General features: G+C 38.7%; 1 protein-coding gene across 4 annotated transcripts in view; it reads left to right on the top strand.

Moving 5' to 3' along the window:
- Positions 1–1,735, top strand: part of myo1b (myosin IB) — a 175,516-nt gene extending 173,781 nt beyond the window's left edge. For all 4 annotated transcript variants that reach the window (XM_079463941.1, XM_079463939.1, XM_079463940.1 and 1 more), the window contains 2 exons: positions 27–157; positions 237–1,735. In XM_079463941.1, coding sequence (XP_079320067.1) covers positions 27–157; positions 237–366 — 261 coding nt within the window. In that variant the 3' untranslated portion in view covers positions 367–1,735. The remainder of the gene's footprint in view (positions 1–26; positions 158–236) is intronic.
- Positions 1,736–25,852: the final 24,117 nt, after the last annotated feature.

Here is a 25,852-nt window from a genome sequence, read left to right as displayed (position 1 = left end):
CAAAGCTAATTGTAATCTATCTGTAGGGTACCACATCAGCAGCTAAAGGTGACTTCTTGTTGAGCAGCAACCGACTTGTTGAGATCATAACCAAACTTCATCGGACTGCTGCAGCTTCAACTGACAGGAATCAGATCAATATCAATATTACAGACGAGTCAGTGTACAACATTTTTGGTTCTCTTGGTTTTTGTCTAGCTTAAAAAATGTATGTAACTTCTCTTCTTTTCTTTTAGGTTTCTTGTACAATTTAAGCAGGACAAAGTATGTGTTAAATTCATACTGGGTGCCCCAAAAAATGGCAACAATGTCTTGTGCAAGCGTAAAAACAACCGCCTTCTGGAGGTATCTGTTCCATCACCATAACAACCAGCCATGGCAGGAGTGTCTACGCTTGGATTCTTCACCCCACAATTTCATTATGATTGTGAAATGATGGCATTCTTAGCATTTTCAGTTCTGCTTCTGTCGATATACTTAAAAAGCTATACACCTTATTTGGGAACCTATTCAAGTTTTTAACAGTGGTGTATGTCACTTACTTACTGAATCCTTACTTCATATTAGAATTACTCCTTGTGTACTCCAAAATTATGATTACAATATATGAAATGGATGCTCTGCTCTTACTGGGCAAATACCATATACATTGAGATGCTGAAATTGTTGTGTTAGGCTCTTACAATACTGAAAAGCTACAAAAATTAAAATTGCACTTTTCACTTGGTTGGTGGTCAGGAAACACAGGTTGGTTGATTTTTTTGTGTTTTATGTTGGTGTATTCTTTTGATTTTGTGCTTCAGTCATTATTTAAAAAACAATTTGTGATAAAAAATCGTGTGCTGTTCTATTTATAAGATAATTGTTTTTCTTTGCAGTATAATAAATATTTTACTTTTAAGTTCAATGGTAAATGCTTTTTTTGCATTTTGTGTATCAATGATTACCCTATATAGAACACAAATTCAATCAATATTTTTAATGGATTAATTAAATCGATTCAATGCATTCATGGTGTGTGTCAATAACCCAAAATTAAGAAATAATGGGTAAGGCTACATTAGTAGTCAGAATGGTTGGTAGGCTTGTTGCCAGAAGACCTTATAGCAACATAAAGAACCTAAACAGTTGTATCCTGGTTGGTACAATCCTTATTAACAAGATGGCCTATGTTAGCCTTTAACTTTCACTCATTAATCCAAAAATTACCTTTGAACTTGAACATGGAATAATAGTTGTTATTTGTTGTCCTATAGTTTAAATGTGTATGCTTTTTTGTAATGGGTGCATGATTTCATTTTTGCCTCCTTCCAAAAATAATGTTGAGCCTTGACTTATATATAATATTTTTAAGCAGACAAGCACAGACTCAATATGATATTTACTCACTTTATTTTAGTGGACCTTTTGTAATAACTTCTAAACACAAATCCTGCCAAAGTAAATATTCTGCAGTTCCACAATGCTCTAATTGAATTATAAGTAGAAACGTTGGGAAATCCGATAATCGTCCTCACCAGTAAAGGATGATTTGAAATTGCTTTGTCTTTCGATTCTCCATATTATTCATCTTTTTATGCTGGTAACTCATAGATTTTGTGTCAGGACTATAAAATGTATGAGCAAATTGTTGTTTCAATGTTTGTGTGCCTAAATGTAACAAATGTGGAAGTGTTTCATTATTTGCCAAATATAATAAACAAATTGTTTTTCATTAAAGCAATACATTAATTTGACTAATAGTATGATTTACACCTTACATACTGGTTATAGATTACGTGCATTGATGATGTGTATCAATACCCCAAATTATTTCCATGTATATGGAAATAACAACTATTTTTATTAGCAAATGTAATCACTAAACAGTATAATTTACACCGTACATACTGGTTATAGATTCGATTTTAAATAACTAACTTATTAGAGACAACTCTTTGTTTTAGTTTTCTTTCCAGCAATTAAACATTTTAAGAACAAGTTAGTGGAATTTTCAATAGACATATCTGTTAGCACAAACCAATGGCCTTTATAAATATTTGAGAGAGAGCTACTCTTGTCTGGGGTGCACCTCAGTCCAGCTGTTTTCCATCACATCTTGAGATTTGTCCCAGGTTAAATTAAATGGCTTGAGGAGACTGCTGATGGCTAGTCCCTATGGAGAAGCCTTAACAGATTGTAGATGATGCGTTTACAAATAGCAGTTCTTCTGGATTACAAGTGAACAATTATAAAAAACACAATTATAAAGTTATGACAACTAAAATATAAACAGAATGTAAGAACAGCCAAATAGCTATATACATGGACAAAGAAAAGGCATAAATACACATAACAATATAAATCCTCTGAGGACGTGCAGTGACAGTGCATATTGTGTGTGTTGATTGTTTTGTATATCGGTGTATTTGAATCAGTATGTACCTTCTCCCAGAAGGTAAGGGGGGGGGGAACTAATGATGTCCAAGGTCAGCGGGGTCTTTTAAACTGCAATTGTCCTTCTAAAGTAGGTGTGGATGTCAAGGAGTAACTAGTTACAGTGGAAGTTTCTATAGACAGATCTTTGTTGAAGATTTTATACCCAAAAATAATCCCTGAAATATATACATTTATTTTACCATTATGTATATGAATTATTATATGAAATGTATTTTTCTGAGGCTGCACAAATGGAGGATGGCAGAGGACAGCTTTACTCACATGAGAGCGAGAGAGAGTCTGCAGCTCTTTTCGCAACGGAACTCACAGTTTTTAGAGTGATTCTTAACAGCAAAAAAGAACCACAACATCTGTTAGCACAAAACAATGGCCTTTATAAATATTTGAGAGGGAGCTACTCCTGTCTGGGGGTGCAGCTCAGTCCAGCTGTTTTCCATCACATCACAAGATTTGTCCCAGGTTAAATTCCATGGCTTATGGAAACTGATGATGGCATGTCCCTATGGAGCAGGCCTTGACAGATTGTAGATGTGTTTAAAAATAGCACCTAGTTGCATAGCTGCCCTGCCAGAGTTCCCACCACCATGCAGTCTTGGAAGAGAAAAGGTCAAACCCATAACTTAGAGTCCCCACAGACATGCCCCAAAAGATGTGGTTAGCCCAGCCCCTAAAAAATAAATCTGTTCTTTTATATGAAGAATATAACAAACAAAAGAAGGACTATCCCCACACCTGGGGTAAAACATTGCCTTTGACCCTAACATGAAAGGGGCCATCAATATGGAGCCAGAATGATCTCAATAATAATACATTTACAAAACACAATTCATGTGCAGCACAATTTATATTTATAAAATCAGATTAATTAATTCAAAACACAATTCATGAACACACAAATATTTTCCCCAAATGTTCACACAAATGTGTCAGGGATGTGTCAGGGAACAGAGACAGAGGCCCCAAGTGCAGACATTTACAAGGGGTTTTTAATAATAAATACAAAACGTGAAACAAACCCCCACGAAGGGGTAAAATAACAGAACAGGAAGGGTACACTGGAACATAATTGGACTACATAAAGCTAAGCTAGACAAAACTAAAGACTGGACTGGACTGGACTGGATTGGACTTGTTTACTCTGATTGCACGTTTTTATCAATGGTATTTTGTATCTAATGTATTATGTTAACGTATTCTGTGGCTTGCCAGTTTACTAGTGTTTTTAAATCATTTTGATATGGTGATGTGGGTAGAGCATAATGCGATCCAAGCAGCCAAATTAAATGAAAGTTAACAAAGATTTAGGAACAAATTATATTTTTTTGCGTTTTATAAAGTAATTACAGATGAAGCTATGAAGTGTTGAATTAGAAAGAGCATTAGTGTCTTCTGTAGCGGCAACTGGACCCTGTGGTGAAGCATTTTGTTCTAGCGTTTTTCAATTTTCGAATAATTATTGCAGACAAAATATTTGAACAGTCATGCACACCCCCTTAACCCGGACCACATTAAACAGATGTAGATGCATGTATACAAAAACATTTATTCTCCAGATCTCCATCTTAAGCAGACTCTTACAGGGGTACCTTTGCTAGCTGGGTGACAGACGAATATCAAATAATATTGTATTTTGGGTGTGCCAATATTAATATCTTCATATATTTTTTCTGCAATTAATTGCATTAAAACATGCATATTTAACAATAAACTAATAGCTACTATTAGCTTACAATATTGGATCACTGTTGGGTGTCTCTCCCAAAACTCTCCAACAGCCTAGGCTAAAAGCTAAGGTGCCATCAAAGCTGAATAAAGCGTAATGCAGGAAAGAAACCAGCTGCATGATGAGCTTAAAAGTTTATTTAAGTTGTGATAAGAGCATGAAGTCCATCTATTGCAGCACGATTGGCCACAATGTTCAACACTACAAATTGTGCTCTTCAGACAGAGCTTGACGACAAATAAGCACAGGACAATGTAAAAGGAGCTCTTAGTTGAGTCTAAATAGTCTTGCTACTGAAGCTGTATTCCATACGCACCCTATTGATTGCCAACTGTCATGAAACTGCTCCGAGACTTAGAGGTGAGATCCACTTGCAGCTTTATTGGTGGGTAATCCAGAGGCGTAATCCAAATAACAGGCAGGGGTCATACACAGGTAGGCAGTTCAAACAAGGAAACCAACAACACAAAGAAACAAACAAAACAGGCAGGGACCAGAGGCAAAAGAGTGAACAGGGAACCAGGCAATAAATCCAAAAAAAACAAAAGACAAGGAACCAGGGAAACGCTCAGAAATGCAGAATTAACTTAACAAGACTTCGCAGTGAGTGAATAAGTGCACATGGTATATATAGAGTGAATGTGAATGATATGCAGGTGTGTGTGAAATCAGTGCTGATTAGTCCGGGTAGTGAGTTATGGGAAATGTAGTTTGTGAGTGAATGATAAGTTTGATGTGGAGGGCCCTCTGGTGGTTTTCAAGGGCACTCCAGCTGGTGACCGTTACATAGCCCCCCCTTTAAGGAGCGGATTCCAGACGCTCCTAACACTGTCCAGGAGGGAGGAGGAGCAGAGGCGGGATGGAGGGCCAGGATCGTGGAGCGGAAGAGAACCCAGAGACTGAGGCTGAGCAGGCGGCCAGGGCGGAGCAGGCCGTGCAGGAGGCCAGGGCTGAGACGTCCCTTCAAGGAGACCAGGTTGACTTGTCGGTTCAGGGGTAAAACGCGGGTCCGACGGTTCAGGAACCGGCACAGGGGTGGATTCGGCCGTCTTGTCCCAAGACACAGGCGTGGAGAAGGCCATCTTGGGATGAGGCTCAGATATGGCAGACGTGACGTGAACAGTCTCTGGCTCCGGCTGGGCAGATCGACTCGGACTGGAGTTGACCCTGGCAGATCGACTCGGACTGGAGTTGACCCTGGCAGATCGACTCGGACTGGAGTTGACCCTGGCAGATCGACTCGGACTGGAGTTGACCCTGGCAGATCGACTCGGACTGGAGTTGACCCTGGCAGATCGACTCGGACTGGAGTTGACCCTGGCAGATCGACTCGGACTGGAGTTGACCCTGGCAGATCGACTCGGACTGGAGTTGACCCTGGCAGATCGACTCGGACTGGAGTTGACCCTGGCAGATCGACTCGGACTGGAGTTGACCCTGGCAGATCGACTCGGACTGGAGTTGACCCTGGCAGATCGACTCGGACTGGAGTTGACCCTGGCAGATCGACTCGGACTGGAGTTGACCCTGGCAGATCGACTCGGACTGGAGTTGACCCTGGCAGATCGACTCGGACTGGAGTTGACCCTGGCAGATCGACTCGGACTGGAGACCATCTCGTGCAGTGTTGGCGTTGGTGACCATCTCGTGCAGTGTCTCTGGGCTGGCGGCCATCTCGTGCAGTGGCGCTGGGCTGGCGGCCATCTCCTGCAGTGGCTCTGGGCTGGCGGCCATCTCGTGCAGTGGCGCTGGGCTGGCGGCCATCTCGTGCAGTGGCGCTGGGCTGGCGGCCATCTCGTGCAGTGGTGCTGGGCTGGCGGCCATCTCGTGCAGTGGCTCTGCTGCCAACTGCGCTTGACACTGTTGCCCCCCCCAAAAACGTTATTTGGGGTTTCAACCCTGTCCTCTGCCTCTCCCACAGTAAAGGGCGAGCCGCTTATCAGGAGGGCAAGGTCCATATATTGACCTAAAGTCCATTGAGGAGTGTTGTCAGGCATAAGATACTCCAACATTTCCTCAAGCCCATAACGGAACATGTCCTTTAATACCTCGTCCTTCTCGTCCACCCCATGGCAAAACTCTGTAACATATTCCTCTATCGGGCGGTTACCTTGGCTGAGGCGGAAGAGATGGATGACAGGGTCCATGGTGTGTGTTGCTGCTGGATTTTGGTTGGCGAAGTCTTCTGTCATGAACTGCTCTGAGACTTGAGGGTGAGATCCAGATGCAGCTTTATTAGAAGGGTAATCCAAAAGCGTAATCCAGATAACGGGCAAGGGTCATACACATGCAGGCAGTCCAAACAAAGAAACAAAGAAAACAACAAACAAACAAAACAGGCAGGGACCAGAGGCAAAAGCGTAAACGGGAAGCAAGGCGAGAAATCCAAAAACCAAAAAACCATAAACCAGGGAAACGCTCAGAAATGCAGTATAAAACAAAACAAGACTTCGCCGTGAGTGAATAAGTGCACATGGTATATATAGAGTGAATGTGAATGATATGCAGGTGTGTGTGAAATCAGTGCTGATGAGTCCGGGTAGTGAGTTATGGGAAATGTAGTCTGTGAGTGAATGATAAGTTTGATGTGGAGTGCCCTCTGGTGGTTTTCAAGGGCACTCCAGCTGGTGACCGTTACACCAACCCACAACTATTCGACTCTATACATAAAATATTAATGGTTCACATGACTAGTACCCGTTGGCGTGCAGCACTCTGGCTTAGTCGCATATGTACACTAGAGGTCTTCACGGGTCCACTTAGATCCGAAAACCCGAGGTCCGGCCCGAGACCCGAGCGGGTTCGGGTCCTAAAGATTCACGGGAGCTTCGGACACGGGTCGGGTATATTATTAGTGTCTTCGGGTCTCGGGTAATATAAAGTAAAAAATTGTTTTGCTTAATTGACCCGAGGAAGACCCGAACTATCCTGTACAATAACAGCGCGTCGCTTGTGTGTGTGTGCGTGTAGTTACCAACTCTCCTCCAACCCTCAGCCGATCGGTTGAAAGCCACGCAAATCTTCCGAAAGTCGCGGTGATCTGAAATCACCTTAGAATTGAAATCCCGAAGTTTCCAACGCTGCAGGTGTTTGCACTCGATGTAGTTACCATCGTATTCAGAAAAAACATACTTCCACCAGGCGACCAGAAGTAGATATTAAAAGACGCGCACATTTCAGTACTACGCGGTTTGGAACACATCCCAGATAGCACAGGTACATCTCGGATACGTCTGTGAGAGGTAATCGTCTGGATTTCCATTCCATCTGGCAAACGTAATGGGGGGATCGTTTGCCCATATGAATTACGTCGTATAGACATCCCATATCGTACGTTTGAAAGGCATACACCTGATTTGTAGCAGACGTTAATTTTACAGTTTTAGATCTGTAAGACATCTGGTTTATGTTTTATAGATATTTAGAGAGTTTAGATCATCGCTAAAGCTGCCCTAATGATTAAAATATTTATTAATCGACAAGCCTTCATGATTATCAATAGGTCTACATAATAAATATCTTAAGCAATTATTAAACTTAATTATATAAATAATCCCACATCTTCTACTCAGAATGAATAAAACAGAGAGGTGTTAACTTTATTAATGACAAGAACATTTAATTCAAATTGAACTGCTATTTAAAACGTCATAGAACTGTTAATAAACACATATTGAACATATTTACATGAGACTTAAACCAAATTTTGCCTAATTAGCCTAATTCTAGCAGGGGCCAAACGGAGATAATCTTTTAAATATTTCTCCGCTTCTGCTTCGGTAGGCGACGAGATCACGGGATTTTTCATCGCTGCTTCTGTTAAAAGATGAAAAAAAGAATGTTAACAAATAAACCATATTTTCGATATACAGTTATATTATTGGTTTAACATTAAACAAGCAGAATCGAGTTATGTTAATCACGTCTTCATCATCTGTAACATGTGTGAATCAGCTCAAATTATCTGTAAGTTTACAATGTTATTTTACAGCTACACCAAATAACATGTTCCTCTCGTCGCTGTAAGTTTCAGTGATGCTGAAATTAGACTCGAATTACACTATAACGTGAATAAAGGCGTGTGGTTTGTCACACTATATTTTTTTAAATAGTGTAACACTGACTGAAGAACGTAAAGCTCCGATGTTACACATAACAGTAGGTGGCGATATATGACACGTTAATTTGCGACCTGCAACGCGATGAGACTGCTGCTGCGCATGCATGTGCATGGCCAACTGAACGTGGATTCAGCGCTGTGATGCGGAAGAAGGTAAGCTTAGTTATTTAAACATTTGTCGATGTAATTTGTAAGGACATAAGGGGTGGGTTGCACGATAAATTCATTTTAATCAAGTTGTTTCTCCACTTAATGTTAAACACATATCGAAAAATCTTGGATTATAGCTAGCTGTATTAAAACGTATATGTAATTAATTTTGTCCGCCACGTTGGACGGTGTGATCACCACTGGCAATCGTAAAGAAATGTAAATGCAAAAATGCAGATTGTGCGAGGGTCAGATTTGGTTTTGGTGTCCAAACACGTTCCTGGAGAGTTTAATCAAACTTAATCAAACACGCATGAACAAGCAAGTCAAGTCTAGCAGTCTAAAAACTTGCGGCCAGGTGTGGAGCTAACGCTATAGCTTCATTCTGCAAGACACAGCCTGCCAGGATCGAGCTTGGATACCCCAAGCCCCAAAGGGAGAGAATGTACAGTTTGTACAGTATAAAAACCTTACTTAACATAACCATGTTAAATATCATGAAAGGTTTTTATACGGTTATGTTAAATATCATGAAAGGTTTTTATACTGTACAAAGGTCAATATTAAATAAATCAAGGTTATTTTTTCAAATGTTTAAAACAAATTGACATATATTGTGATTCTATGTAGAAAATGTTAAATCATAAAAAGGCAGACTCACAAATGAATTTCTTCATTTAATGCAGGCCTACTTAGTTTTATAATTTCAATGTTCTTCAATGTGTGTGAGTTCCACTTGCAATAAAGGAATCTATACAAAATATTTCTTTATATTGTTATGCCTTAAACAAATATATGGCTTTAACATGATGGTTTAAATGTCATGCAGATTACTCTGTACTGTACTGAAAGTGTCATTCTTAAAATTGTTGCATAAGTTTAATAATGTTTTGTATGTACCTACAATTAGTTCTGAGACCTTGGTTTTTCCAATCCCATGTTTCTCTCCCCTTCCACACCAGTTTAACTGTGTGGCTAGTACTGAGCCAAAAACTTTGCCACATATTCTCCATATGGTTTTTTTCAGGGTTTGCCCTCCACTGACAGATAGTTTGTTCACCTTAAGAAGTTAAAGATAATATTGAAAACATCACTACAACAAACAACATACTAGTAGGTACTGTTTAACTTTACATTGCTTAATAGTTAAAACCAACTGTGATTCTCACCATTTTTTCCATCACCACTCTTTCAGACAATTGCCTTTCCAGCCTATGAAGTTCTTCCATGGATGTAAGAGGAAAGACGTCATCTCTTCATCTTGCCTGTTTCCTGCAATGGACTGGACTACTGAAGTTAGGTGATTCATCTTCATTTCCAGTTCACCTATAGCCTCCAGAATTGCCCTCTCAACAGCTGTAATGGTAATATTTTATATTTAAAAAAAATATATTTTTAATTCTTTTAAATACAAACTGTTAACTTACGTGTACATTAATCAGACACGGTACTCCACCGACATGCCTGTCTCACACTACATGCACCTGCAAACACAAATACTTAAATAAATTGGTTTTGCTTTTTTGATCTTAATGATACTGCCTTTCTTAACACCTCTGTGTGAGTTCAGCTCAAACTCTGAAAAAAACCTCACCAGCCTGTAGCCTAAAGGCCTGGCTATACCTCACTTTCCGCGTCCGCCTTGCGCACAGACGAGTTTCACGCATGCGCAGTACAAATGGTATGTATAATGTATAATAAGCCTGACCGTCAGAGGGCAGCAAAGAGTCAAGATATTAGACAAACTGCAAATAAATTATCGTGGAAGTATATCGCCATTGCAAAACAGCAAAAGACAACAAAGAACAACAAGAACCAAACAGCTATTACGTTGTCAAATTCACTCTCCATTGCTATGTCTGTTGCTTCAATGTTCATGTTGTTGTCATTATCCTTCTTCTTCGACAGCAGCATACTGCCCATTTTCTGCATGTGTACTGACCCCCAGCAGACTGGCTACGTTTTCTGCGCATTCGCTTTTGTACGCGTCTCGTCCGCCCGGTCTCAAAATTTGGGCTGCGCGCGGTTCAAGATCGCCACCTATGTCCTATATAGTGCACTATATTTGGTGTCAGCCAATTTGTAATTGTGTCCCATTTCTGAGTGAACAACTCGCTCTCTACATTTGTTCACTACTTGTTACCTATAATGCATTTGGATTTTGAGTGTATATGTATATGTTCACTCACTATTTCCCATGATACAATGCGACTCACGATATGTCAAATTAACAGTTTCTTATTTTAGCTAGAGGGATAATCACGAATGAACATATGTTTATACACTTGTGTTTGCATTTGTATTTCATTACATATTAAATAAATGTAATAGACAATGGCGTTTTATATTAAATATAATACATAAGCATTGGTAAATAAATGTTCCAGTTGTTTTTGTCAACTAATACAATTAATAATGCCACACACAGATATATTAAAGGTAAATGTTATTTTATCATGTGACCTTCTACAGTAGTCTGTAGTCCCAGAATGTGATGCCATAAAAACAAATGACTTACTATGTACTCTATGATGGTGGGTAGGTTCTTGGTGGGTGCGTGGTCTCAGGTCAGATGCTGTGTTCTCTAGTGGATTAAAAATGTAATGTTGTCTTTGATAGGTTGTTATTTATTTGTTTGTGTTTCCTGCATATGCTAATTAATGTTGTTTACCTTGAAAGATAGATGAGTGTTCACCCCATACATCATGTTCCTGGAAGAAGCTCACTGGGACAGCTGGAGCTGGAAAAGGTTAAGTTGGAAGAGTAAGTAGTAATTGCAACCACGACAAATTAGCACACAACGTAATAATGTATAAACAGAAAGCAAATATATGTGATGTGGTCTGGAAAAACCCTTCCTAAAACTATAGGTTGGCCTACTACTGATAGGTTGGCCAAATTTTGGGCATTTTAATCATAATCAAAATAATTTGTTTTAATTAGGGATACTTATTTCTGTAAATTTTTCTGACTGAAAACCGACGCTGATTTTCCAAACATTAACCGTTAACAGATAATATTGAATTGGATAATAAGGGGGTGTGTCCAACAAGGCATTTCTGTCTGCAGCTTACGTTTTTGCAAAAAGCGGCATTTGCTGACTGGTTTTCAATGCTTATTGCCGGTGCTTGGTGTTTTTATCCACGAGTTGATCAATGTATGCATATTAATGCTTTGGGGAACGCTAAGTTCATATGCACGGTATTCTGTAGCGCCTCGCTAGAGTAACCAGCCTCGGAAAGCGCCATACAGGGCTGTGAAGTTTTAATTAATATTTAACTTTCTGATATTATTTAAGTTTTCTTTATTTACTGATGTTCGTTTAAATATTTTATATTCTGTAGTGTGCCATTTTACGGAGGAATTTGCGCATTAAACACAGGCGGATGTTTCCATGGCCAACGCTACTATAGCCAAGTCAATGGGGATGATTTTAGTGTAAACTACTTAACCTTTTTTGAGCCTTTTTTTACTTACTCTGTGTCCTTTCTTGAAAAGTACTTCCTAGGTCTTGAAAGGGTCTTAGGACAGAGAATGTTTTCTCTAATAGATGGTACAGAAAAGCTTGTATTACCTTGGGTTGAACTACATTTGTGCCTTTTGTGAATTTTTATTTATTTAATGGTGAAGCAATAATGCTCTTTTACCTTGATTGTTATGTGGGTGTGCACTCCAAGTATGTCCTTGTTCTTCTTCTTCCTGAAGGAAGCCCGGGACCATACATGGAGCTATAGAAAGAGTACTATTGGTACAATGACAAACTATACATGAACATATTTGTTGGATCAGTGTATAACACTGGGTTTTGAGTAGTACTAAACAGTTCCTCTTCGCTGTTTTAAAAGTAATTTATACCGTGGTCTAGCTAAATACTTGATTCTGATAGGTTCAAAGGAGTGCATTTAAACTGTTTTATGCACAAATAGATCCAGTCAGCCTAATCACTATTCTAAAAATGTAATGTGCTGCCTGTAAACATTGGTAACTGTAGCAACAATTTTACACATGCAAAAAGTAAAGGGGGAAGCTTACATAATAGACAGTTGCTTTCTATTTGCAAAATGTTTGAGTCTTATCTGTATAATGTGCTGTTTTTTCATCTTTCCTTAACAAATAAATGTATCTTGCAACTGACTTGGGGTGAAGTTCGTTTGCTAATTAAAGACAATTGCAGACTAATAACAATTTAATTAAGATTATGTGAGTGGTGCTCTTGTAATGTTGCACTTTTTACCTTGATTGTGTGAGTGTTCACCCCAAGCATCCTCAGGCATCTCTGTCTCAGAGAAGGTTGTTGGTATTACTTGAGCTAAAGTTTTGGATTTGGTAGGTAAAGAATGTAATTATACATATGTTGTATGTAATGATTGATTGTCACAGTTGATTTATTTAATTAAAGCAGAATATTAGCATGTGACTGAACATTTCTATATATCATAAATGCCTACTGTGTATTCAGAGGTGTTACCTAGGCAGCTGGAGAGAGTGTCAAAAGATGCCTGCTGTGGCTCCTCCGTGGCTGGTTTGGGGTGATTGATTAATGCTGTTTTAAGAATTGTTGTACAAATGTATGATGTCTGCCTCCATCAAAGCAAATTATCTTGACCTCCACAAAGCCAAACTTTTTACTAAAACTTATTTTCCCCTCCTAAATCATCAAATTTGGTACAATGCATTTAGTTTTTAAACCTGAAGTTAGTTTCTATCCAACCTGTTCATAAAAACATGCAACAGAATCGGGCCTAACAAAACATTACAAAGCTACAAACAATGAGATCCTGTGCAACACATTTATTTAGTAAGGAATGTTTTGGGCCCAGCACAAAGTGCATTAAACCCCTGTTTTTCAACTCCGGTCCTAAAGGAACTAAACTCTTTATAAGTGATATATATAATACAGTATAATATAATAATACAAACACACCCAGCAATATAATCACACCCCCAACATTGATTGGCTAAATCATTGCAAGGTATTGGAAAATCAAGTGCATTTCATTAGTGTTTTGTCAGGCTTGATAGGCATGTCAGAGGATGTGTTATAGCAAATGGGAAATTTTGATTTAAATATGGCAGGGCATAAATCGCAGGGCAGATACAATTCAATTGTATTTTTACATTGTAATATTGTGTATGCAAACTGTTTTCATTTGGATTTAAATTGTCAGTTTTTACATCCAAAAGTAGTAAATGCTATTGCAAATACAATTCCTTTTTAAAATCACCCCATAGTAATCCAAATCAGAAAGAACATTACAGGAGGATTTCCTCCAGGACCGGAGTTGAGAAAAAACACTTAAAGCATTCACTTTTGTATTTGTTCAAACTTACAGTTGCTGAAAGAATTGACTGTTTTACTTGAAGTCAGTGGATGTTGCAAAACAGGACCTGAAAATAAAGATATATTATTTAGAACTCAGTAGTTATACATGTTTACATAACAACATTTATCTAGTCATTGTTATTGTTACCCTTGATGTGTTTTGATGTGGGTGGAGCTTTTGATGCCTTTGGAACTAGAAGAGCTTTTGGCGCCGGTGGAGCTTTTGCCGCCGATGGAGCTTTTGCCGCCGATGGAGGTTTTGGCATTGGTAAAGCTTTTGGAGCTGATTGAACTGTTGTGGGTGGGAGAACTTTCTTCTTTTTTTTGGGTGGGGACTCTACAGGCTCATCCTCTGATGAATAGGTTTTTTTCTGATAACAAAAGCAGTATATTTTACAAAGAAAAGTAGACCATAAAAATAACTTGCTTATCAAATTTTACTGAATTCTTGTTCTGGACTCAAAAGTTAATAGATTCCTTTGGGTTTTTTCTATTATTTTTTTTACGAAGGTTGTTTATTATATGTTAAAAACTGTCCTAAAGTGGTCTTCATCTCCAACCCTAATCAAACACGCGTGCATGTGTGCATGTAAATGGTCATAATTTATTTAACTATGTTTTTCAAACCCCAAAGATTTTTTTCTTCAAAGGAACCAAGTCTACATTTAATATAATGGATTTGAGTCCGCTGAAGACGCGGAATGCTAGACACTCCTCAACAATGAAGCTTTGACCGAATGCATGATGATGGTGTCATATAGTGTGTCTTCTGTCAAATTATGCAGATATTATCTACTGCAATCTAACACAATTACAAGCTGCTGCAAATTTTCTGGAGTTTGCATTAAATTCTGTGATCCGGTGTTCATTTCCACACAATAAAAAACTTTTGTAATGCAGCTTTCACATCTTTTTGTAGTAAACGACCTTCCTACTATCTTACCATACATTTTTACCATCAAGTTAAAAAGCTCAAAAACAGCAGTACATATCTTTTCATAGTATCTAAAGTAAATACAGCTTTTGACAACTTGGGAATTATTTTTCCGCTAGGTGTTTCTGGTTCAGAATTTATATCAGAGGTGTAGTACGCTTTTTTCCACTTGCTTGCTATATTTTCAAAAGAGGCTGAAAGTAATAAAGCATTTTCATGTATTAAAGCATTAAATGTATACATCAGTTCTAAAAAGATTTACCCACAATTACTTTTTCAAGAAATTCCATGCGTATCTGTCTCTTCTTTTTCTTATATGGAGTTATAATGCCACAAATGCTGGATTTTCCTAGCTTTGTGTAATTGAATAGTGGGTAAGATTCTGAAACTTAATTCAAACTAATTTTGGGCTGGTTAAAGGGAAATATCCATATTTTTGAGCATTTTGAGCACTGTTAAGTAGTAACGGCTTGATTCTGTGCATTAAGCATCGGTTGCTTCAGAAGGCCTTTATTAACCCCATGGAGCTGTGAGCAGTTTTTTGATCAATAGATTCACAATTTGAAGCTTCAAAATCGTACCCACTATTCACTCACATTATAAACTCTGAAAGATTCAGCTTTCGTGTTATTATAGCAAAGAAAGCGATATACCCATAAGGTGCCTTGAGGGTGCATAAAACATGGTAAAAGAAATTGGGACTGAAATATGGCTTTAAGTATTATGTTTTTAATAATCTTTTTATAATCCTTTACAGTGAAATGTACTGTACTTACCTGACTCATGGAGAATTCTAGCCTGATGTTTGGTCCAACCCTTCTCTGGTTGCTGTGCCTCCATCACTTTTACGCTCCTCAGCAGCCGGTCCCTATCCTTGTATGGAGGCCACCATGAGTGACCATTGGAGAACCACGATTGTGCTACAGGACCGGTGGTTCCCTCTCCCACAAACTCGACAATCAGGTACATTTTTGTTTAACTGCACCAACCTGGTTCACCCTTAATGTTTAACAATATTCTGATTAAGTAACAAAATAAATTAAAACAATTTTTTTTAAACTGTAACACTTTACTTTAAGGTTCCTTCATAAGGCATTTATGAATGTGTTCATTAATGAATAATTAGTAATTTACAAATGCATTATAAGGCAGTTAAAACTGCATAAATTAAAAGGGGGGTTTTAACTAAATACCTGCCAAATAGGAAGCTATTTTTAACGCATGATATAAATGTTTAATGTATTTTTTATTATTTGACTCGAAAGCAGATTTCTTATCATCTTGTTGTTATTTGCAAAAGAGGCATTTCACAGGTTACTAACATTCATAACTTATTAATTACTGGTATACAGGTATTCACAGGCATTTATTTAGCATTAATAACATTATTTAGGAATTAAAAATGTCTCACTATTTGGCAGGTATTTTGTTAGAATCCCCATTTTTTATAACTGCTGTAATTATGAACAAGTAATTTACAAATGCATTATAATGAACACATTTATAAATGCTTTATATAGAGAACCTTAATGTAGAGTGATAATGTAAAAACAAATGAATAACTACTGTGTATGTAAAAGTGGAACTGAAACAAAATAACGGTCATAAGGAACTAAGAAAGCTTTCCCCTCAATGTTCTCAAATTTGCAGAAATTTGTTGTTGTTGCGATGGTGTCAATAAGATGAATGCCAAGCACTGAGGAAGGCAGGGGATAATCGAAGAAAGGTTTGTGGCTTTTAAATGTACTGTATGCCACATAAATTTCATCCTCCAGGGAAATTATATTTTGCAGCCTTGCTACATTTCCACTGATGTAAACAAAACTGTTAGCGTTGTCCAGTTTGAGAGTGTAAGAACATGTTCTTAGTTCTTTGTACTGTGTGGCTCCATGAAAAGATTCAGGTACAGGGCCAGCTGCATGTTGTTTTCTGAGTGATTGTAGACTGTTTTTCAGTTTTTTGGTTTTGCATTTCAGAAAACCTCTTTATAATTTGACTTAGTGGACATGTTGGCTTCCGCAAAAGTCTCTTCAGTTTATGCAGGTAATCCTCATACTTAAAAGCGCTGAAGTTGTCAAGGACACCATGGTGTTTTGCATCTTCTGCAAGATGTACAAGACTGTGAACATTGTAGGTCAAAAATTTAAGGCCATATAGTTGTCCAAAGTGGGTAACAAATAGTTGCAGTAGGTCATTGGCATAGTCAATGTGATCCCCAATTAGGCTGTTGTTGCACAATATGAAAATGCCCACAAAAAGGAGCAAAAAGTTTTTGTACACCTCTGTGCTGAGTAGATCTTTAAGCATAACAGGGCCTGTGTACAATAAAAACTGCCTAAACTCAGTAGCTTTCCATCGATCAATTTCCTTCAGTGCCATTGGCTTGCGTGCAAATTTCATTGGCACACTTGTTTGGGCACCAAGCAACCTTTCTGTCAGTATATTGACTTGGAATCCTGACAAGTTAGAGGACCCAGCCGTAGCCACAAGTGGAGAAGCCGTCGCATCACTCCAAGGCATACAAGGTGCATGTAATCTAAGGGAAATCCAAAAACCATATCTAGGGAGGTTTCTACTAGAGGTGAGGTACCGAGGTGGATCTGAATCCGTTTTATTTCTGAAATTTTTGTTTGTTCTGAGGGGCATATCAAGTCTAGGGAATGTCATTCTGTTTTCCAGGTAAACTCCATCATGAATGCACTTTTCACACCCGTGGTAGCCTGTGTGACCTTCAACACTTTTCAGAAAAGCACGTGCAGGTGCGTCACAAACCATTGAAGTGAGTTGTAAAGTTAGCTTCAGTCCTTCGAATTCAAAACCACTGCTTAAATTCTTGATTTCAGATATGAAGTCTTCAAGATACTGCTCTAGTGAGTTTGGTTTATTGTCTCCACAGAATAAACCTACTGTCACAGGTTCATCTTGCACCAAATTTTGCACAGTGCACAGAATTGGCCAGAATTGTGTTGTTGAACTTTTGTAAAGAGGCAGACCGTCGATGTTCACTTGCAGCTCCAAATTTCGTCTGCTCCTCAAAATGTTACGTTTGTCATGGAGTATGCCTGACAACGATTGCAAAAGTCCAAAATGATAGTACTGGCCACCAGCTTTGTTCTGTATTTCTGTTGTGTTAGAACGCACAGTTCCTAACAGCGTCCTGGCATCTTTTGGCAGATTAAAGTTGTTCTGTCGGAGTATACAAAGAAAAGAATTTAATGCAACATGAGTTATTTTATGATCTGTTGCCCAAGCTGCCAGGTCATCATGTAAAGAATTCTGGTACATTTCACACTCCGTATCCGAGGATTTGCTGGACTCGCTGTCATTCAAAGCACTCTCCATAGTGGCCCACTCATACTCATCAATATGAGACCAACAATCCATGAATTCTTCATCGTCTTCCACTGTGTTTTTTGTTTCACTCTGCATGCCACCAAATTCATCCTCCCATGAAGATTCTTCTTCCATTGACTGCAGTTGTTTGTCCACTTTTGCTTTTCTTCGCAGTGTCCAATAAGATTGATTTTTGCAAGCCATGCTACTAAAAGATTAATAAAAAAAGTAAGTTGTGCTACTAAGTGTAATGTGGTGGTTATCAGCTCCAGTTCTCTTGCATTGCACAATTTGCATGTTTTCTTTAGTTTTCTTTACATTTGATTCAACCATAAATAAGTACGCCTTGAACCGAACAGGACAAGTTAAATGAAAAAGGCCTATAGAATGTGTTAAGCTGTGTGTTCACAAGACCAAGGACCTCATGAAATAAAACAGATGTAGATTCCAGACTAAAAATGTGTGTAGGCTACTACCCCAGCCCTAAACGCAAGATCACTCAAGAAGTTGAAATTAAGCTACGTGTGTACACAACATAAACAGTTCTTTTTCGCTAGTGTGAGTACACTTAACTGTATTTTCATCATGGACAGATTTAGAACCAGATTCAAACTGGCCAATGGAGAGTTCCAAGTTCAGCAACTTAATTTATAGAGGACCAAAATGCGCATTGAAAATTAAGTAAGCTCATTTCTATGACATATACATATGGCCCCTGACTTGAGAACAACAGGTCAAATGTTTCAAACTCAAGTTTATTTATATAGACCTTTTTCAATTTCCATTGTTACAAAGCATCTATTCAAGAGCCATAATGACTATAGTCAAAACATTCAAAACTTAAGAAAAGATTATGAAGAAATACACCCCAATTTTACATACCACCCAAAAAAAGATTGTGTGTACATACCTTATATTTTAGTGTGAACTGTGGTCACTTATGTAGAATGTAACTGTTGAAACAATATAAAATTTGTATTACTTGTATAGTGTATTAAAAACTTTAACATTCAGATGCAAAACTCTCTAAGTGAAGACTTCTTTTCTTTCAAATGAGCATTTTCTTTGACTTTTTTTCCTACGAATTTACATTTTATGCAGGGTAGAGCATGGTATTAATCTGTTTTAAAGCTTAATATTTGATTAACATTTTATTAAGTATGGAGAGCATTTACTCATCATCATCATCATCTCATTAATGACTCGGGTGGCTATTAGAGACTTTGGCATCAGAACTTTTCATTTATAGCTTTACTAGTATATAAAGATAATTACATTTTTATGGTAATCTCTTTAAGCTTGTTTATTTATTTCAATCTTCCCAATTACATTTATGAGATAAACGTTTATGTCTAAATAAAAAGTGCAAATCTGCTTAAATGCCTATGAATATTTAATTAAATATTTTATAACATTGGTTAAGCTTACAGTACTAATAACAATTAAAAGACATACTGATTGAATCAATGATGAAGCAATAGGCCTACTAAAAAATAAATAAAAGAATCAAAGGGAAACATATAATTGTATTATAACAAAAGAGGCTTTTCATATTAAATTGTAATTTTCAAAAAGTGAAATCTTGTTAAACAATGGCTTTAGTAATATTATGCGTTTAATTCACACACAAAACATGAATACAACATTAAACATAAAATACAAAAATTTTGCTATGTCTGCCAGTAGTGCGCACTCGTGCTGCGTAAGCAATGACGCACATCCGAGTCAACAAGACTAAGGGAAGTTTGCGAGGGAGGGGCATAAACATTTGGACCTGAACGCAGCCTCGGTCAATATCGAGTGAACAAGGGTGTGTCCATAGGCTTCCCTTGTTCACTTGGCGAATTGGAACGCACTTACAAATGTCAGCAGGGATTTCCCCTAGGGCAATTGCTTAGAGAAGTTTGTGAGGGTTTGTCTAAAAGTGAATTGGAACGCAGCCACGCCGTTTGCTTCCCCGTAGACGATATCAAACGAATTGTTTAAACACTAATGCCTGAAGTTTCCACTGCAACAAATGCTTGTTTATTTAATATTTAACTTTCTGATACTAAGTTTTCATTATTTACATTTGTTCATTTAAATGTTTTATATGCTTTAGTGTGCCGTTTCATTGATGTATTTGCGCATTTAACACAGGCGGATGATCCTCGTTTATTTCTAGTAAAAGTTAACGTCATCATATTTCAAAATCAATTTAAATAAAGGTCTCTATCTCTCCTTCATTGGTTGCGAAAGGGAAATAATTATTTAAATATTATCATCAAGGTTTGTGATTTAAGGTTTTGCATAAGTTACATTTGTTAAACTATATCGTTGCTTGGGCCGAGTGGACAACGCTACGCTATGACCGGAGTGCAAGTCTCTTGGCTCGATGTTACCTCACAATCCGAGCCACCCCCGTCCCGCGATCCTCCCTTTTCCACTTCACGTCTGTACTACTTTCAAATAATGGCATAAAGCCATAAAAATAATGAAACTACGGGTGTCATGTCTAACGTGCAATTCATGATAATTGTATTATTTTTAACTGACAACCGCGGTGAAATATGTGACCAACAAAAGCTTCTAAAAATATTTTTCTGAGGTGATATCTGCAGTTACTTACCAACAACTTTAGATGAGCAGACTGACTTTAAAATTAAAACGTAAACGTATAGACGTAGGTACAGTAATATCTTTGTGTACAACTATAATCAATGATAAAATATTTAAATATAAATTATGGAAAAAAACTGTGGTTTTAAGGTTACGGTCTTTTGCTGTTGTGGTCACCTGACTGCCCCGAGGTGAAGCTGGATCACGAGAAGCTTTCTTCTACTCAGCCAATCCATGCAGGTATCTGAAAGTGACGTAGGCGCCTGGCAGCGTGTCTATATCACTACATTGATAATTCTTTGCCATAGGCCTACCTGCCGAAATAATTAATAATAGCTTATTAATTGTTTTCTTTTCTTTAAAGCTGTTAATTTTTCTAATATTTGCATAGATTTTTTAAATAGTATATTTATGGAGGTTTCTTTTTTCAGTTCATTATTGGATTAATATACTTATACATTAATTTTAATAAAATTATGATATTATGTAAATATTGATTTGCAGTATATAATAAATAAATAAAAATATGAACAAATACAGTACAGAAATGTTATAGGCTACATGGCCCGCAATGCAGCCACACATTAGCGAGCGGTAATGTTGTGCACACACACACCTAACTTGGTATATGTTTACTAGTATTTGGATTTCCCCACTTAATGATTTCTGCATTCACATCATATTTATTCAGTAATAAGACTCACAGACTTTATTACTCTGTTACATATTTATTTCGATTGGCAGTACATCATTAGCTGGTTGGAGTGCACACAATCTAGTTTATGTTGTATGGTACACTGAGATTAATATTGATTCCCTTTCTGTCGGTCTCTCGACGTTGTGTCGAAACCGACAGATGGGGTTCGCCCCTGAGAACCTATCATCTTCTGACTATTTTGAAAAGGCCAATGAAATTGGCGAATGAAATTTGCATGCCGGGCTCTGCCCCCTGATATCCGGGTATAAAGGGGAGCCGGCGTGCTCATTCATTCACATTTTGTTCTTCGGAGCCTTCGCATCTGATGACATTCTTCGAATTGCCGAATTCTACGACGCGGTGCAGCAGAGATTCCCCTGGGCGTCCTGGCAGTTCCAGAGGTATTTTTCTAAAAGAGCAATTTCCTCAGCGTGGCATTGCCCGCTGATCTCTTGGGTGCAGTACACTCATCGAGGACGGGGACGGACACGGTGGTTGCCGCAGGTGTTCGGGGGTCCGACCACTGTGGCAGCCTCGTGGATTCGTCCTGCCCGCACTGCGGGCGGATGGCTATTCAGACGTTGCGTCACGGTGGCTGTGTTCTGTAAGATCCAGCCACCACCTCGTTTGCTTCCCGTTCTGTGACCGCAGCGGCTACGGCCCTGCCGTCAGCGGCGGCGAGCAGCGAGGGTGATGTGGTGATTATCGTGAGCGTTAATCCGTCAGCCGGCCGGCTCGCGGACCGCTCGCGCCCCGTCTCGCTTGTTTAGCAGTTCCTGGTCACTACGGCGTGCCGATCCTAGCCCGTGCCCATTTGAGTGACGGTACACTCCGCTCGGGGTGTGGCCTCCTCGTGGGCATCGGCTCAGTGCGCCTCTCTGGCAGACATCTGTAGAGTTGCGGGTTAGGCTATGCTATGTGCAACCTCGTAGGGCGTACGCCTGCGCATAGCGCCATTCCCCTTCTTAGGTGGATCAGTGCGCTATGGGCTGCCTCCTTTCTTTCCCCAAGGGCGAAGAATAGGCAGTCCGTCCATCCATCAATAAGCACTCGGGGCGGCGGGCTAGGCGGAGCAGCCCTGCCGCCTATGGCCGGGTATGAAGCTGAGTTATTACATATAGCTCTAACCGGACCTAGTGTCCCACACGTAGTAACCCCCCACTAGGGCGGTTCCGTCTGAGATGTCGTCATGAGATGGTTCCCCGCGTGGCAACCCATGACCTCCCCCAGGTTGACATCCACCTTGCGGCATACCGCACATACCTCCCATGAGTTCTCCCCTATTTGGTGAGACCATGTTGGTGTCTCCACTGTATTCCCCCCTATGGTGGGAAGTGGTCTCCGTAGCGCACGTCCACATTGAGGGAACAGCGCTTACCCAGTAGCTCTACGGTACCGGACGGCTTCCCGTTTAGAGAACAAGGCCTCCGTCTGTGGTGGCCGAGGGCAGGGGCTACTCATCTTTGCCAAAAGCTCTGGGAGCCCCTGCCTGCCCACTGGAAGGTTAGAAATTTCGCGATAGCGCTCACGTGTGGCTCGCCCAGGCCGGTCAACGTCGCTTCGCTAGAGATTGTGACGCGGCTTAGTGCTGTGGCGTTTTCAATAGGAACCCCATCTGTCGGTTCGACACAACGTCGAGAGACCGACAGAAAGGGAACGTCTCGGTTACGTATGTAACCTCTGTTCCCTGTCCCTCATGCCACAACATTAGCCGTCCGCTGCAGCGATCGTGAGATGCTCTCAGGCTCCTCAGCACAAAAGGTGAATGAATGAGCACGCCGGCTCCCCTTTATACCCGGATATCCGGGGGCAGAGCCCGGCATGCAAATTTCATTCGCCAATTTCATTGGCCTTTTCAAAATAGTCAGAAGATGATAGCTTCTCAGGGGCGAACCCCATCTGTCGGTTCGACACAACGTCTCGTTCCCTCCATCAGGGAACAGAGGTTACATACGTAACCGAGACGTTTCTTGAGTTTAGACACTGCGGATGGTCAGAGCTGTTGACTGCTGATTAGCCACTTCCAATTGCAGGGCCGGCAGGTTGCACGGACTGCCGTTTTTAGTTCCGCCTGTCGCTACCAATCAGCAGATTGACTGTGGGGGGAATATAATGTGTGGATTTCTTATGCAAATTTCTTGTTTGCTTGCTTTTTTTCTTTATTGACTTAAGCTATATATTTATTTGTATGCTCTAATCATTGAACTGATCTTGTTAGTATTGATTTTGATTGTATTTTGAAGTTTGTGTTTTGTCTTCCCCTTGTGTGTTAATGTGGACTAGTCCGTTTGTATAAATGTTCCTCCGTGTCACTAGTAAGGCAGTTCAGGTTGGTTTTCCCCATGTATTCAGTTATTTGAGGTTTGTTTGTTCTGTTGACCTCAGCTATAGGCCTAAATATTTGATTTGTTCATTTGGACTTAAGTTTCCTTTTTTGAATCATTTGTGTAGACGCCTGAATTTATATTAAATAAATCTTTTGGAACACTATTTTTCATTGCCTTCCTTACCTTGACTGTTCGGTCCCTCACACTATATATAGAAGTTATACAACCCTACTTGTAAAACAAACAAAAAAAAAAAAAATATATATATATATATATATAAATATATTGTGCCACATTTACCTTTTTAATTTGTTTTCAAAAGAAAGGGAATGTAAGCTTATCCTAAACAAAAAAGGTGATTTATTAGTTTTTTGGGGGTTTAAACAATTAATATAACATCTAGTCCTGTTACAATATTTTTCCAGGGATTCCAGAGATTTTTTTATATAAATAATATAAGTGATTGGTTGAGTTATTTGATTTTTGAATATTTGATGGTTCCCGACATCTAAGATAAACAAACAAGAAATAATGCTTAAATGTTCCTGGGTGGCCAGTGTTTTATAAAGCAGGCACATGTGTGCTTAAGCACCTGCCCCTTTACCTGTTGATGCCTTAAGGTGCCTTTTTGTAAAGATGTTACTTTTTGTAATTTAAGGTTCTTAAGGGAAAGTGTGCCCAATTTATCTAAGTAGAATAATAATATGGCTGTAAACAAAATGACCCACACAATGACCTTTTCATCTCACAACCTCATCTGTGATAATCCCTAACACTGGGACACTTATTTTGTGTGCCACCATGACAACTTTCTTATCCTCTGAAATGTACTGAACCAATCCTATTTTTATTCTTAGCATTTCAAAGTTAAAACCTTTACCAGAACAAACAAGTTCTCACTTACTGGTAAGATTAAGGCTCTGTAGTGTTTAGTAGGTGCCAACTTAATAAACACAGACATGTTTTAGTTTAGTTAGATTTTTTTAATCACACAAAAAATTAAACAGAATCCATCTCAGTATCACAATGCATATGAAATCATCATCACAATTTCTCTTCCAAAGATTAGATTATTTCCAAATATCTTTTTGGAATCTGATATCTATATCAATCTGCAGCTGTTGGTGTGTTATTTATAGCCTCTGTGAGCATCTCCCGTCATTGCAGCTGCTGCAGCACTGGGAGATGTCAGTACGACATGTCAGTCACAATGAGACACTCAATGCAATCTTGACATCTTGTCATGTATATTTAACATTCATTTTATTGGCTGAAATTTCCTTTGTTTGTTTTAGTGCCTGTAGTCTCAAAAACAAAAACAACAAAGGCAGCCATCGTAGCAGCATCATCACCAGCAACATCATCAACATCAACTGTTTTCTGTAAGCTGAGTGTTGTCAGAGATCGATAATATTAAGAAGATGCTCCACTATTATTTAGATAGTCTTGCCTTAACTGAAATAGCTGCCTGGAGGCATTGCAAACATGACCGACCAAAAAGATTCCTTTCAAAAATATAATATTATTTTACATTATTCTGAGTAGCAGAGAGGTAAATGCTTTACTTTGGACACCTTGATACACTTAAGTTATAAAAAGGTGCAGAGAAAATATTATGTATCTTTTAAACTATAACAATACAAAACTTTTACATTAATATGTGTGTCGGCATGTTATGCGCCACAATACACGTCTGTTTTGCTATTTTACAAACAACCCTATTTTATCACAACATTTTTTATATCTGATAGTTTAGGCCATACATGTGTTTTGCGTGCACAGACATTCTGATGGTCATTGTGTCATTTTATGTTATATAAACACATAAACAATTCATTGCTGTAACATACTATAATAAATGCTTTTGTCAAATTTAGCTGTTTCGCATACATCCTCTCATATGCGCCGCTAATACAGTTAAATTGCATTACTTACACAGACATACATTTTAATATAGCACATAAAGTGTATTTATTTTTAACAGAATCTATGATATGCACTGGGGAGGTTGTGTGATTCGACAATGTTATCATTTCTTTTTCTTGTTTCTTTTTCTTTAAGAACATAAATAATTTTAATAGTTCCAGGTTGGTAGTCCAAAGTATAGCAGCTAATGTTAATTTTTGAGTTTCTTGCTTTTGATTTAAAATAGGAAATAATTTTATTGGCAAAGCTCAATGTATTTGTGTACTTCATTATAAATTGCTT

Source organism: Barbatula barbatula (assembly GCF_947034865.1).
Source record: "Barbatula barbatula genome assembly, chromosome: 9".
Taxonomy (NCBI): domain Eukaryota; kingdom Metazoa; phylum Chordata; class Actinopteri; order Cypriniformes; family Nemacheilidae; genus Barbatula; species Barbatula barbatula.
The sequence above is the reverse complement of the archived record's forward strand: the minus strand, read 5'-3'. Positions and strand labels throughout refer to the sequence as shown.